The sequence below is a fragment of the Rhodotorula graminis genome, assembly GCF_001329695.1.
Source record: "Rhodotorula graminis WP1 unplaced genomic scaffold RHOBAscaffold_6, whole genome shotgun sequence".
In the NCBI taxonomy this organism is placed as follows: Eukaryota; Fungi; Basidiomycota; class Microbotryomycetes; order Sporidiobolales; family Sporidiobolaceae; genus Rhodotorula; species Rhodotorula graminis.
In genome coordinates this window covers 1150981-1163005 of record NW_017264933.1, presented here as the reverse complement: position 1 = coordinate 1163005, position 12025 = coordinate 1150981, and the positions used below count along the sequence as shown (strand labels likewise).

Genomic DNA, 12025 nt, shown 5'->3' with positions numbered 1-12025 from the left:
CCATGACGATGATGCACATAATCTTGCCAAACACGGCGCCCGTCCCGTAGTACCTGTCGACCGCACGCGAGAGGTCAATCCGAGGCTCGAGCGAGGGTGCGGGAGGGGACAGAGGGAAAGGGCCCGAGACGCACTGCGCAGCCGCTCGACGACAGGTACCCTCGGCACGTCCATGGCGGCGTGGTACACGCGCTCGGTGCGCTCGGCGACGTCGTTCCACGAGTAGACGGTCGCGAGCTGGGCGTGCGCCGCGAGCGGGTCGTGCGCGCCCGAGCGCACGTGCGTGATGGCGCGCGAGATGGCCCGCACGAGGTCTGCGGCGGACGCAGTCCTGTATGAGTACTGCGACGGCAACGAGAGCGCCGCTGCGGCAGACAAGAGAGAGAGCGAGCGACGCACCGTCGACGTCCGGCTCGGCAAACTCGACGAGCCCCGGCGGCAGCACCTCGGGCACGCCGCCGACGCGCGTCGAGACGACGAACAGGCCCGCACACGCCGCCTCGAGGATGCCGATCCCGAACGCCTCGGTGAGCGACGGGTTGAGGAAGATCTGGGCGCGGGCGAGAAGCTGCGGCGCGGTCGAGTGGGGGGCGGTGAGCGCTCGACTGAGGGAAAGAGGAAGAGGTAGACGCACACCGCGCACTTCCTCGTGCTTGACTGGGCCGAGGAGGTCGACTCGGTCGCGCAGAAGCGTCTGGTACTTGTCGCGCATCTGGTCGAGCTCGACAATCTTGGGCCCGTCTCCTCCTGCGCGACGAGGAGGGTCAGGCTCTTTGCGCGAACGAGAGGGGACGGAGGTGAGAGAGAGACGCACCGATGAGGAAGCGCACGTCCGAGTGCAGGGCGCAGACTTTGGGCAGCGCCGCGATGAGGAGGTCGATGCCCTTGCGGTACACGAGGCGCGAGATGCACACGATGTTCACTGCGAAAACGGCCTCGACCGTCAGTATCACATCATAAGATTTGCGGCGAGAGGAGGACGTGCGACGCACAGATGTCGGGTACTGGAGGAACGGGCTCGGCAGGGCGGAACTGCGAGGCGACGACGGCGTTGGGGATGACGTGAACGATGGACGGGTTGAGGGCGCCTCGAAGGACCGTGTTCTCCTTGCTGTGAGCGTGCGCGAGGAGAGTCAGAGCGGGAACGAGGCGGAAGAAAGGGCGATGTTGAAGAGAGAGGACGGACCCGGTGTGCGAGACGCAGATGACGGCCTCGACGTCGCTGAGGCAGCCCTTGAGCATCTTGTTGCCCCAGATCTCGGCCATGTTGCCGAGCCCGAACAGCGAGTGGTCGGTAAAGACGGCGCGAATGCCCATGGCGCGTGCGTGCATGATGGCCTCCATGCCGAGCGCGCTGAGCGAGGCGTGCGCGTGCACGATGTCGATCGACTCGCGCACAAAGATGGAGCGAAGGTGCGGGATGGCGGTGAAGAAGTTGGGCAAGGTCGCGTGGACGTGGGTGGGAGGAAGCGGCTGGACGGGGATGTAGTAGACCTTGACGCCGTTGGGCAGCCAGCGTACGCCGTTTCGAGGCGGGTACGCATGCGTGACGACGACAACCTGTGTGAGGGTTCTGTACGTCAACTCTGCGGGATCGAGCCGGTCCGTGGGAGGGAGGGAGAGAGGGTGCGCACACGATGGTCGCGCTTGGCGAGGGACTGAGCGACGGCGTAGATGTGGCTCTCGACGCCGCCGGCCTTGGGATAGAAGTAGTCGGACACGAGGCTGTGCAGGGCGCAAGTACAGTCAGTCTGAGTGGCTACTGAGGGTGAAAGTCGGGGGCAGGAGGAGAGGAGAGGGGAGACGTACGCGATGTTCAGCGAGCGACGAATCTGCGAGGTTGGCGACGCGTGTCCGAGATAACCATGGTCCATGCCCTGCCCCACTCCATGCACGTGGACCCTCGAGCGAGAGAGAGAGTGGACGGCCGAGGCGGCGCGCGGAGAGATGAGGCGCTGCGATTGGCCCGAGGGCGAGGAGCGCAGGCAGCGCAGCAGTGGCACAGCCGGGGACAAGTGCGGACAAGGGCGGGCTCGTAGATCGAGGCTGCGCACAAGGGGCACGGGCCGGCGCAAGGAGCGAGGTGCGATCCGCGAGAGACGACCGAGGTGCCGAGGCTGCGACGACGACGACACCGTCTCCCGGCAGGGCTCGCTTCCCTTCTCTCCACCACTCCTAGCAGCCGCTACCATGAGGCCCACCCTCGTGTCGGCCCTGTCGCTCCTCGCGACCACCGCCCTCGCCGCTCCCCCCTTCGTCCTCCAGCCCGCGGGCGACCGCCTCGCCGCCCCACTCGAGCCAGCTTCGCAGCAGCAGCAGCAGCAGCACCACCACCACGACCGCGTTCTCCCCGACCTCTCGGTCGACGACTTCATCGCCGTCGAGAACTCGCTCACCGACTCGCTCAAGCACGCCCTCGGCCAGGTCGTCGACGAGGTCAAGGCCCTCCCGCACCCGCCTCACCACCCGCTCCCGCCTCCCGTCCTCGACTTTACCAAGTACACCATCCTCGAGATCGTCAACGCCACCTACAAGAAGCCCCACCACGAGCCCGACCACTTTGACGGCGCCGCGTTCGCTCGCAAGCTCCGCAAGGGCCTCGCTCTCGGCGGCGATGAGGGCGACGACAGCGAGCACCACCCGTCGCCCGAGCACCTCCCGCTCAACCACCTCGCGTGGCTCATCAACTTTAGCCCCGAGGCGGCCGCCCTCCTCGAGAAGGACGGTGCGTCGCCCTGTTTCCCTTTCCCTCTCCCACCCGGTAACCTCGACTGCGCCGACGCTGACTGCGCACTGCGCATCCTCTGCTCTTCTCGCAGACATCACGCTCCTCGCGCCGGACAACCACGCCCTGCAGAACCCGCACAAGCGCAAGGACCCGGGCGGCAAATTCGCCAACCTCGGCGACGCCGCTCGCGACGGCTCGTCGGCCCTGTTCGACTTGACGGCGGCTGCCCCGCACCCATTCCACTCGCGCGAGCTGTCGCCCAAGAAGCTCGCCAAGCTCGCCGACAGCGACGACGAGGACGACGACGAGAAGAAGCGCATCCTTAAGAAAATCATCGCCTACGTCGGCAAGTGTGCGTCGCCCTTTTCGCTCTCTCCTTTCCCTGCCGACATCCTCGTCGTCTGACTGACACGCTACGCGGTCCCGCAGACCATGTCTTCAAGGGCAAGTGGCACGCCCACGAGCTCGCCGACCGCTCGACCCTCCCGACCCTGGTCGAGGAGAGCCGCGTCCGCGTCGAGCCGACCCTCGACCTGTACCCGTACCCGCACCCGTCGCTCAAGTTCAACTCGTACGCCCACAAGCGCGGCCCGACCATCCTCGCCCGCAACGGCGTCATTCACCTCATCGGCGAGCCTCTCCTGCCGCCGTTCGGCCCGGTCAACCAGCTCTTCCTCGCGCCCAAGTTTTTCGGCCTGTTCACCAACGCGGCGCAAAAGGTCGAGATGACGCACAAGGGCGACGACTCGCTCCTCGCGCAGGCCTCGGCCGACGACGCGCTCCTGTCGGGCGACCTGTCGGACCTCGACTTTGACGACCTCCTCGCCGAGCTCACCGACGAGCACAAGGACAAGGACTTTACCGTCTTCGTCCCGTCCAACTTCGCGTTCGCGCGCTTGCCGCTCAAGGTGGCGGCGTTCCTCCACTCGCCGTTCCCGTTCGCCAAGCGGGTCCTCAAGTACCTCCTCGGCTACCACGTCGTGCCCGACCTCGTCTTCTTCAGCGACTACGTCAAGAACGGTTCGTCGGCCGACGTCGTCGCCCAGTACGCCGTCAAGACCGAGGTCGACGTCGAGGTGCCCATGACGTGGCTCGTTCCCGCCGAGCACGGCCGCTTCGAGGGCCCGCCGCCTTACGCGCCGGAGCACCCGCCGTACGGCCGCGCCAACGTGACGCACTACGTCCTCCCGACGCTCCTCACCGAGATCAACCCGAACGCGACGCTCAAGGTCGCCGTCATCTCGCACCGCTTCCTCGGCAAGGGCCCGGTCAGGTGCGTCCTCTACTCTCTCGTCGTGTCCCGTTCTCTCTTTCTCTATGTCTGAAGACGCGATAGCCTCGATCTTCCGACTCCTGAAGCCAGCCCTGACCTTCAACCTCGTCCTTGCAGGCGCGAGATCATCATCTTCCCCTCGCTCCCGCCGCACCACGACCACGACCATCACGACCACAAGCACGACCACGAGCACGACGACAACGTCTCGGCGCCGTACCGCCGCTTTGGTTGCGGCCACGAGCACGACGGCCCGCCGAGGCCGCACCCGGTCAAGGTCGCGTACACGGACCTGCCCGTGCGCGCCGGCGCTGTGCACGTACGTCCCCTCTGTCTCTCTCTGTCTCTCCCCCTGTCCTCTCGGCGGCGAGAGCACTCTCTCGAGCGTGCGCCGTCGCGCCCGATCGAAACAGCGACTGACGCACGGACCCCCTTTTCCTCGTCGCCTTTCTTCCTTCCCTCTCGTCGCGCCCACAGGTTCTCGGCACCCAGTTCCTCCTCCCGCCGCCGCCGTCGCACGACAAGCACCTGCGCGCCCTCGCCGAGGCGTCGGGCTTTGGCTTCTCCAAGCTCGAGGCCAAGAAGGTCGGCAAGCTCCTCGCGCGCATGTCGGCGGCCTGAGGCGCTCCCGAGCCGCTCGACGTCGACGAAGTCGGGCGTCAAGCTCTCGAGCCTCTCTTCTCTCTCTTCCCTCCTCTCTTTGTACAGAGCCTCCTTCACCCCTTCGTGCACGGGCCTCGCCCCCTTTGTAGCCTCCCGTTCTCTCTTGATCGCGAAAAGGACTCTCGTCCTCGCTCTGCAATCCACTCGCTTGTCCGTTCTCTCCTCCCGGTCGTCGCTCAGAGCATTCGAAAGCACACGCGAGGCTGAGATGGGAAAACGGGACCTTGCGATCGCAGGAAGGAGATAGAGAGAGGAGAGGATCTACAAGAGGAGACGAGGCGCAAAGACTATTCAGGGCTGCCTCGACGGGCGCCACGATTTCAAAGGGTTCAAGAAAGGGAAAACGAAGGGGAAGAGAGGAGGAGAGGGAGAGAGGGCGAGAGAGAGGGCGAGGGAGAAGAAGCGACGACGAGGGCTCTAACGGCGACTTGCACCCGTGTTCTCGATCGCCTCGAGCGGTCGAGCGTTTGACGGCGTCGAGACCGACGAGACCGACTTGCGCGGCGTCGTGAGCCGGCCCATCTTGCGCGAGAGCGACCCGAGCGTGTTGCTCGACGACTTGGACCGCGGCGCCGGCGTCGTCGAACGGGTAGAATCGCCGCCGTCCGACCTCGAGCGTCCCGACTGCGAGTGGCGGTGATGGCGGTGACGAGAGAGAGAGCCGACTGCAAGAGAGAACCCGAGTCAGTGAGGGGCGCTCGGAGGAGAAAGAGGAAATCGACGGGGACGCACCGTCGTGAGCGCCGTCGCAGCACGAGCGCAGGTTCTCGAGGCCCTCGAAGCCCTCGTCGTCGCCATGGTCGTGCTCGTGCTCGTAGAAGCCGTGCGGGATGTCGTTGCGGTCGACGACCTCGAGGCTGCTGTCCTCGTCGTGGATCGGGCGACCGCCGAACGACCGCAACGAGCGAGGCGTGCCGAGGAGGATGCCGCTCGCGCGACGACGGTCGTGCGAGTTGGCGGAGCCGGCGGCGGCGGCGGCGAGAGGCCGCGAGCTCTTGGCGGGCAGCGTCTGCGAGTGGTACGGCTGGCGCGCCCTCGGCGTGAGCCGCGAGTCGGACGCGCTCGCGGCGACGCCGAGCGAGTACAGCTGGTCGCTCTCGAGGCCGAAGCTGCTGCTCGGCTCGTCGCCGGCGAGGGTCCTCGAGCGCGTGCGGCGGGCAGTCGGCGTCGCGGAAGCCGCCGCCGCCGCCGAAGCTGCGGTCGTCGACGAGGTCGAGCCGCCAACGCCGTCTGGGCGCGAGAGGAGGTACTGAACGGCGTTGTACCACAGGTCGTGGCGCTCCTTGCTCGAGGCCGTGAAGGCGATGTCGCGGTCGCGCGTCTTGATGACGAGCGAGTGCTGGTGCAGGCCGGGCGGCATCGGGTTCGGGTCGAGGACCTGGCGGACGCCCTCGATGTGTGCTGCGAGCGAGGACGAAGAGAGAGGAGAGTCTGTGTCAGGACGAGGGAAGGGAGGCCGAGGGGAGGGAAAGCGAGGGAGGAGGAGAGGACGAACCGCTCTTGGCCGCTGCGTAGTTGGTCGTGTGCGCGCCCGGGTCGGACGAGCTCCAGTACAGGGTGCGCGAGTACGGGTGGAGCCAGACGAAGCGCTTGTGCCGCTTGTCCGACATGCCCTTGCCGACCCTGCGGCGCGTGTACTTGTGCAGGAACTCGCCGATCATGGTCTGCGTGATCGAGTGGATGACCTCGGGGTCCGTCGACGCCGGGCCGGCTGCACCTGCTGCGCCGGTCGAGCCCGGGACGGGCGGTGCGCCGGCGAGGTCGTACCCGCCGTCGCTCGTCGCCTCGCTCGCCATCGACAGGCGGCGCGAGGCGTCGCTGCGCATGCTCATCTCCGAGACCGAGCGCGCAGACGTCGACTGCTGCGACAGCTGCTGGCGCGAGAGGCGCGCACTGCGCGGCGTCGCGCCCGCCGACGAGATGCCCGACGCTTGCGAGCGCAGGGTCGGTGCGGCGGACGACGGGATGGGCGGCGCGAGAAGGAAGGTCGAGGTGCGGCGCGAGTACTCGGCGTCGAATGCGGGCGACTGGGCGCGGTTGAGGAGGTCGGCAGGAGGAGGCGAGGTCGGGCGAGAGGGAGGAAGTTGGCGAAGCGACTTGGTCGAGGCGATCGAGGCGCTCTTGCGGCTCGCAGGCGTCCTGCGCGAGGTCGGGAGCGGCGGCGGACCCATGAGGACCTCCTTGGCCTTGCCCTTGCCGTCCTTGGCGGCGGTCGACGGCGCCGAGGGGAAGAACGAGGACGAGCCGCTGCCGCCGATGGGCGACGGCGTGACCGGCCTCGAGTCGTCGCCGTCGCCGAGGAAGGCCGTCGCCGTTGCGGCCGAGATGTCGAGCTCCTCGTCGTCGTCGTCGTCGTGGTCGCCGACATCGCGGTCGGCTGGGCGACGGTCGGCTTGAGGACGGGCCGGTGTCGGGATGGGCCGGTCTACGTATACGATCTTCTCGACGACCTTCTCGACGACCTTTTCGACGACGACGGGGCGGTCCACCTCGACGCGCACGATCTTCTCGGTGACGACGGGGCGGTCGCGGTAGACGACCTTCTCGACCTCGTACGGCTTGTCGACGTAGACGATGCGCTCGATCGGGCGATCCACGTGCACGACCTTGTCGACGTAGACCGTGACGACGCGAGGCTCGGGCGCCCACTGCTCCGTCTGCGTCTCGAACTCGACGACCTCGGGCGCCGCCGGCGCGAGCGCAAAGTCGGCGGGACGGCCGCGCAGCGTCCTGCGGAACGCCCTCGTGTCGTCCAGGTCGTCGTCGTCGTCGCCGCCGTCTTGCTCGCCGTCGGTACCCGACAGGACCTCGACCTCGCTGTCGGCCTCGTCGCCAAAGGCCGTCGTGCGGCCCGACCGGACCGAGACAAAGTCGTTGATCGAGGTCGAGCGCGACGGGTTGCTGTCCGAGAACGATGCGCGAGGAGCCGTGGCGAACGAGGGACGGCCGCCGGCGAGCGACGACGTGGCACCGCCGAGCGACTCGCGCGCGTCCTCGTAGTCGAGCTCGGTGTCGGTGTAGAAGGTCTGGCGGCTCGGCGCGCCACGGTCGGTCGCCTCGGAGCGCGCATCGTCCTCGGACGACTCGCTCGGTGCGCCGCGAGCGCGAGCTGGCGAGCGTAGACCCTGGAGCTGGGCGAAGGACGAGATGGTCTGGTCGCGCTCCGGGTGCGCGAACGAGCCGCGCTCGGTGAGGTTGGACAGCGACGCTTGGTGCGGGAGCGCACGGGCCTCCATGCGGGCGACGGCGGCGGGTACAGGCGTCGGCGAGACGAGGTCGAAGGCGGCTTGGACGCCGGCGTCGGCCATGGCGGGTCGAGGAGCCGGGACTTGGACCTCCTTGACGACCTCGACCTCCTGGACGACGTGCTTGATGACCTCGACCGGCACCTCGACGACACGATCGACGGGCACCTCGACGCGAACCTCGCGCTCGACGATGCGGTCGACCGGCACCTCGACACGAACCTCGCGCTCGACGATGCGGTCGACGGGCACCTCGACGCGCACCTCGCGCTCGACGGGCACCTCGACGATGCGGTCGACGGGCACCTCGACGCGCACCTCGCGCTCGACGATGCGGTCGACCGGCACCTCGACACGAACCTCGCGCTCGACGGGCACCTCGACGATGCGGTCGACGGGCACCTCGACGCGCACCTCGCGCTCGACGATGCGGTCGACCGGCACCTCGACACGAACCTCGCGCTCGACGGGCACCTCGACGATGCGGTCGACGGGCACCTCGACGCGCACCTCGCGCTCGACGATGCGGTCGACCGGCACCTCGACCCGGACCTCGCGCTCGACGGGCACCTCGACGATGCGGTCGACGGGCACCTCGACGCGCACCTCGCGCTCGACGATGCGGTCGACCGGCACCTCGACGCGCACCTCGCGCTCGACGATGCGGTCGACCGGCACCTCGACACGAACCTCGCGCTCGACGGGCACCTCGACGATGCGGTCGACGGGCACCTCGACGCGCACCTCGCGCTCGACGATGCGGTCGACCGGCACCTCGACCCGGACCTCGCGCTCGACGGGCACCTCGACGATGCGGTCGACGGGCACCTCGACGCGAACCTCGCGCTCGACGACGCGCTCGCGAGGCTCGGGCTCAGGGAAGTCGGTCGCCGTCGACTTGTCGCTCCAGCTGACGACCGGGACGGGTGCAGGTGCGGGTGCGGCCGTCGTGGCGGTGGCGGGGCGGGTCGAGGTCGAGGTGGGCGAGCCCGCGGCGGGCGTGCGGGTCTCGTCGTCGAGGTACTGGCGGCGGTCGTGGTCGTGGTCGTCGTTGGCGGCGCGGTCGTGGTCGTGGTCGTCGTTGGCGGCGTGACCCTCCTCCGAGACGGCGTCGAAGCGGTCGCTCTGCGCACGCGAGCGCCCGAGGATCGACGCGAGCGAGCCGATGCTGCCCGGGCGGTGGTGGCGCTGCGACGACGCGAGGAGCGAGTGGTGGTCGTCGCCGAGCATGTCGCCGAGGCTCGTCGGCACGGCGCCGTCGAACGAGGTGCGGCTGTCGTCCGTCTCGGCCGACATGGCGCGCTCGCGGCGAGAGGCCATCGAGGCTTGCGAGCGGCCGAGGATGCTCGAGCCGAGGTTGCGCGTCGGCGAGTCGACCTCGAACGACGCGTCGCCGTCCGAGTGCAGGCCGGGCTGGCCGAAGCGGTGCTCGAAGATCGAGGCGTCGTCGTGGCCGTCGAGCGAGTCGTCGGCCGCGCCGTGCGACGCGCCGAGGGCGGCAGGCGAGGCGGCCTCGTCGGTCGAGACGTCTGAGCCGTCGCCCTCGGCAAAGGCTCGTGCGAGGCGCGAGGGGACGCGCACTCCGCCGCCGCCGCCGCCGCGACGCATGGCCGAGCCACGACCGCGAGCCGAGCCGCGAGCCGAGCCGCGCGCCGACCTGGGCCAGTCTGCGACGACCGGCTGGCGAGCGGGCGTGCGACCGCTGCCCGGGACGGCGAGAGCGTCCGAGTCGCTCTCCTCGGTCGCGAAGCTGTCGCCCTCGTCGCCGTCGTCGTCCGAGTCGCTCCCGTCGAGCGGGTCGTCGCCCCACACCTTGTCGCCGCGCGCGCCGCCCTTGGTCGCCTCGCCGCCGACGAGCTGCCGCCGGAGCTCCATCTTGGCCTGCTTCTCGCGCTGCAGGCTCGTGCGCAGCGTCGAGAGCTGGCGCTGCGCGTGGGCGAGGCTCGCTCGGAGCGCGTCGCCCTCGGTCGCGAAGCCGGAGCGCTGGATCGGCGACGCCGAGGGCGAGTCGCCGGCGCCGAACGGGTCGTGGTTGTCGCCGGCCATGGCCGACGACGGGAAGCCCTCGCCCGTGCGACGGCGCGCCGTCGAGCGGAAGACGTCGTCGTCGTCGAGCGGCGCGAAGCCGTCGTCGTCGTCGTCGCCCGTCGCGCCGGGACCGCGGTACCCAGGCGTGCCCGGGGCGGGCGAACCGCCGGCGCCACGACGGATGGCGCGCGCACGGGTCGCGAGCTCGCTCTTGAGGCCCTCGAGCGAGCCCTGGAGGTCGCTCTTGTCGCGCTGGAGGCCGGCCTGCGCCTTGCGCATGTTGGCCATGTCGGTCTCGTGCTTGCTCTTGAGGTTCTCGAGCTCCTTGGCGACGCGCTCCGACTCGAGGCGCTGCAGGTCGAGGGCGTCGCGCGTCGAGGCGAGGTCCTTGGCGTGACGGGCGCGCTCGACCTCGGCCTTCTGGAGCGACGACTGGGCCGTCGAGAGGGCCGTGCGCAAGTCCTGCGACGCGAGCTCGAGCTCCCAGTTGACCTCCTTGAAGCGCTCTGCGAGAGAGAAGACGAGTGAGTGACGATGTTTCCCGTGTACGTCTGAGAAGGAGAGGAAAAGAGGAAAAGAGGGAGAGAGGGCGGGAAGGAGAGAGGGAGAGGGTGGACGCACCGGACGCCTCCTCGACCTGCTTCTTCTGCGCCATGGCCTGCTCGGCCTCGTGCGCCATGCCGTCGCGCTCGCGCTCGACGGCGCGAACGTGCTCGTCCTTCTCCTGGAGGAGCGCCTGGAGGCGCCTCACCTCGACGAGGAGGCTCTGGCCAATCTCGGTGGCCAGCTCGATGTCGTTGGTGCGGTGCTGCGCCGTGTTGCGCGCGCGGCGGGACGACGACGCGTCGAGCGCGGGCGTCGTTGACGAGGCGGACGCGATCGACACGTTCGAGGTCGACGCGGCGAGGTCGGCTATCGAGGGCCGCTTGCCGAGCGAAAGGCTCGGCGCACGAGGACGAGCGGACGGGACCGAGTGCCCGTCGGCGGCGGCGGACGACGCTGCGGCGTGGTCGAGGGCCGGAACGCCGCGAGCGGCGGCCGTGCCGACGACCTGGTACAGGTCCTGGTTGCCGCTCTCCCACCGCTCGAGCTCCTCCTCGAGCGCGCGCAGGCTCTTCTTGGTCTCGTCGCCGACCTCGCGCGCCTCGCTCTCGTCGCTGCTCTCGCCGCCGCCGCCGCCGCCGGTGCTGCGCGCCGCGGCCGACGAGCTCGACGACGCCGACTGGCGGTCGGCGTACCGGGTCGCGACCTCGGCGATGTCGCGGATGCGGCCCTCGAGCTCTTGCTGCTGCGACAGGAGGGCCTGGCCGAGCTGGCCGGCGAGCTGGACCTCCTCGGCCTTGGCGCGCAGGAGCGACTCGAGGCGGTTCAGGAGCGACGACTGGGTGAGGTGGGCGTCGTCGCTGTTGAGGTCGGCGCCGGCGAGGTGTGGCGGGAGGGAAGACATGCGGGACGAGGTGCGTGGCGAGCCCGAGTGGTACGGGTCCTCGGTGAGGAACGAGTGGATTGAGGCGGACGGCGAGGCGGGCGGGTCGCCGTTACGGGTCGTCATGGTGCCGGCGGTCGCGGTGCTGTAGGCGCGCGTGCGTGTTTGTCAGTGTGTTGCTCGTCGTCGGACGTCCGCACAAAGCTGCTCGCGCACGAGTGCGCGAGCGAGCGTCGACATGTTGACAGCGCGAGACTCACCGGATGTTCTTGCAGTCTCGCCTGGGTGGTCGCGTCTTGTTCGTGAAGGTGTTGTGCAGCCTTGACGGGGGCGAGCGCAGGTGCAAGAGGCCGACGAGGTGTCGAGTGCGGGTGGTCGAGGTTGGTGCAAGGCGCGGACGATTGTTTGCCGAGGGAAGCGGCGGGTGGTGGTGTCGGCGGGTGGCGAAAGTCGGTCTCGGCGGTGTGCTGGATGAAGGACACTGATCTGCAGCAGTCGCAGGGTTGTGGCGCGGGCGGGGAGACGAGGGGTTGAGCGACGAGGGGGAGGGGGAACAAGGAGGGATCAGTGCGGGCGTGGGTGAGGGGATGGAGTGGGCGAGGGCGCACCTGGCGAGTGTTGAAACGTTGAAGTCGCACCTGGGTGCACTGGGCCCGCCTTGA

The 12025-nt window shown here is 69.1% G+C and overlaps 3 protein-coding genes across 3 annotated transcripts; 1 reads left to right on the top strand and 2 right to left on the bottom strand.

Annotated features, from left to right (window-relative positions):
- Positions 1 to 183: 183 nt before the first annotated feature.
- RHOBADRAFT_14310 (glycosyltransferase family 4 protein) lies at positions 184 to 1874 on the bottom strand (the record flags this gene model as incomplete). The annotated part of the gene is made up of 7 exons (XM_018412198.1): positions 184 to 314; positions 400 to 568; positions 635 to 747; positions 815 to 922; positions 993 to 1111; positions 1187 to 1560; positions 1635 to 1874. Coding segments are annotated over 7 exons (1254 nt in total), but the record flags the coding sequence as incomplete, so codon positions are not given.
- Positions 1875 to 2190: 316 nt separating this feature from the next.
- RHOBADRAFT_53467 (uncharacterized protein) lies at positions 2191 to 4829 on the top strand (the record flags this gene model as incomplete). Its single annotated transcript, XM_018416848.1, has 5 exons — positions 2191 to 2725; positions 2820 to 3080; positions 3158 to 4001; positions 4119 to 4320; positions 4479 to 4829. 5 exons carry the CDS (start codon positions 2191 to 2193, stop codon positions 4620 to 4622), a joined length of 1986 nt encoding a protein of 661 aa, XP_018271544.1. The 3' UTR covers positions 4623 to 4829.
- Positions 4830 to 10222: 5393 nt separating this feature from the next.
- On the bottom strand, positions 10223 to 10766 carry RHOBADRAFT_7747 (uncharacterized protein; the record flags this gene model as incomplete). The annotated part of the gene is made up of 2 exons (XM_018419197.1): positions 10223 to 10443; positions 10559 to 10766. Coding segments are annotated over 2 exons (429 nt in total), but the record flags the coding sequence as incomplete, so codon positions are not given.
- Between the last annotated feature and the right edge of the window lie 1259 nt (positions 10767 to 12025).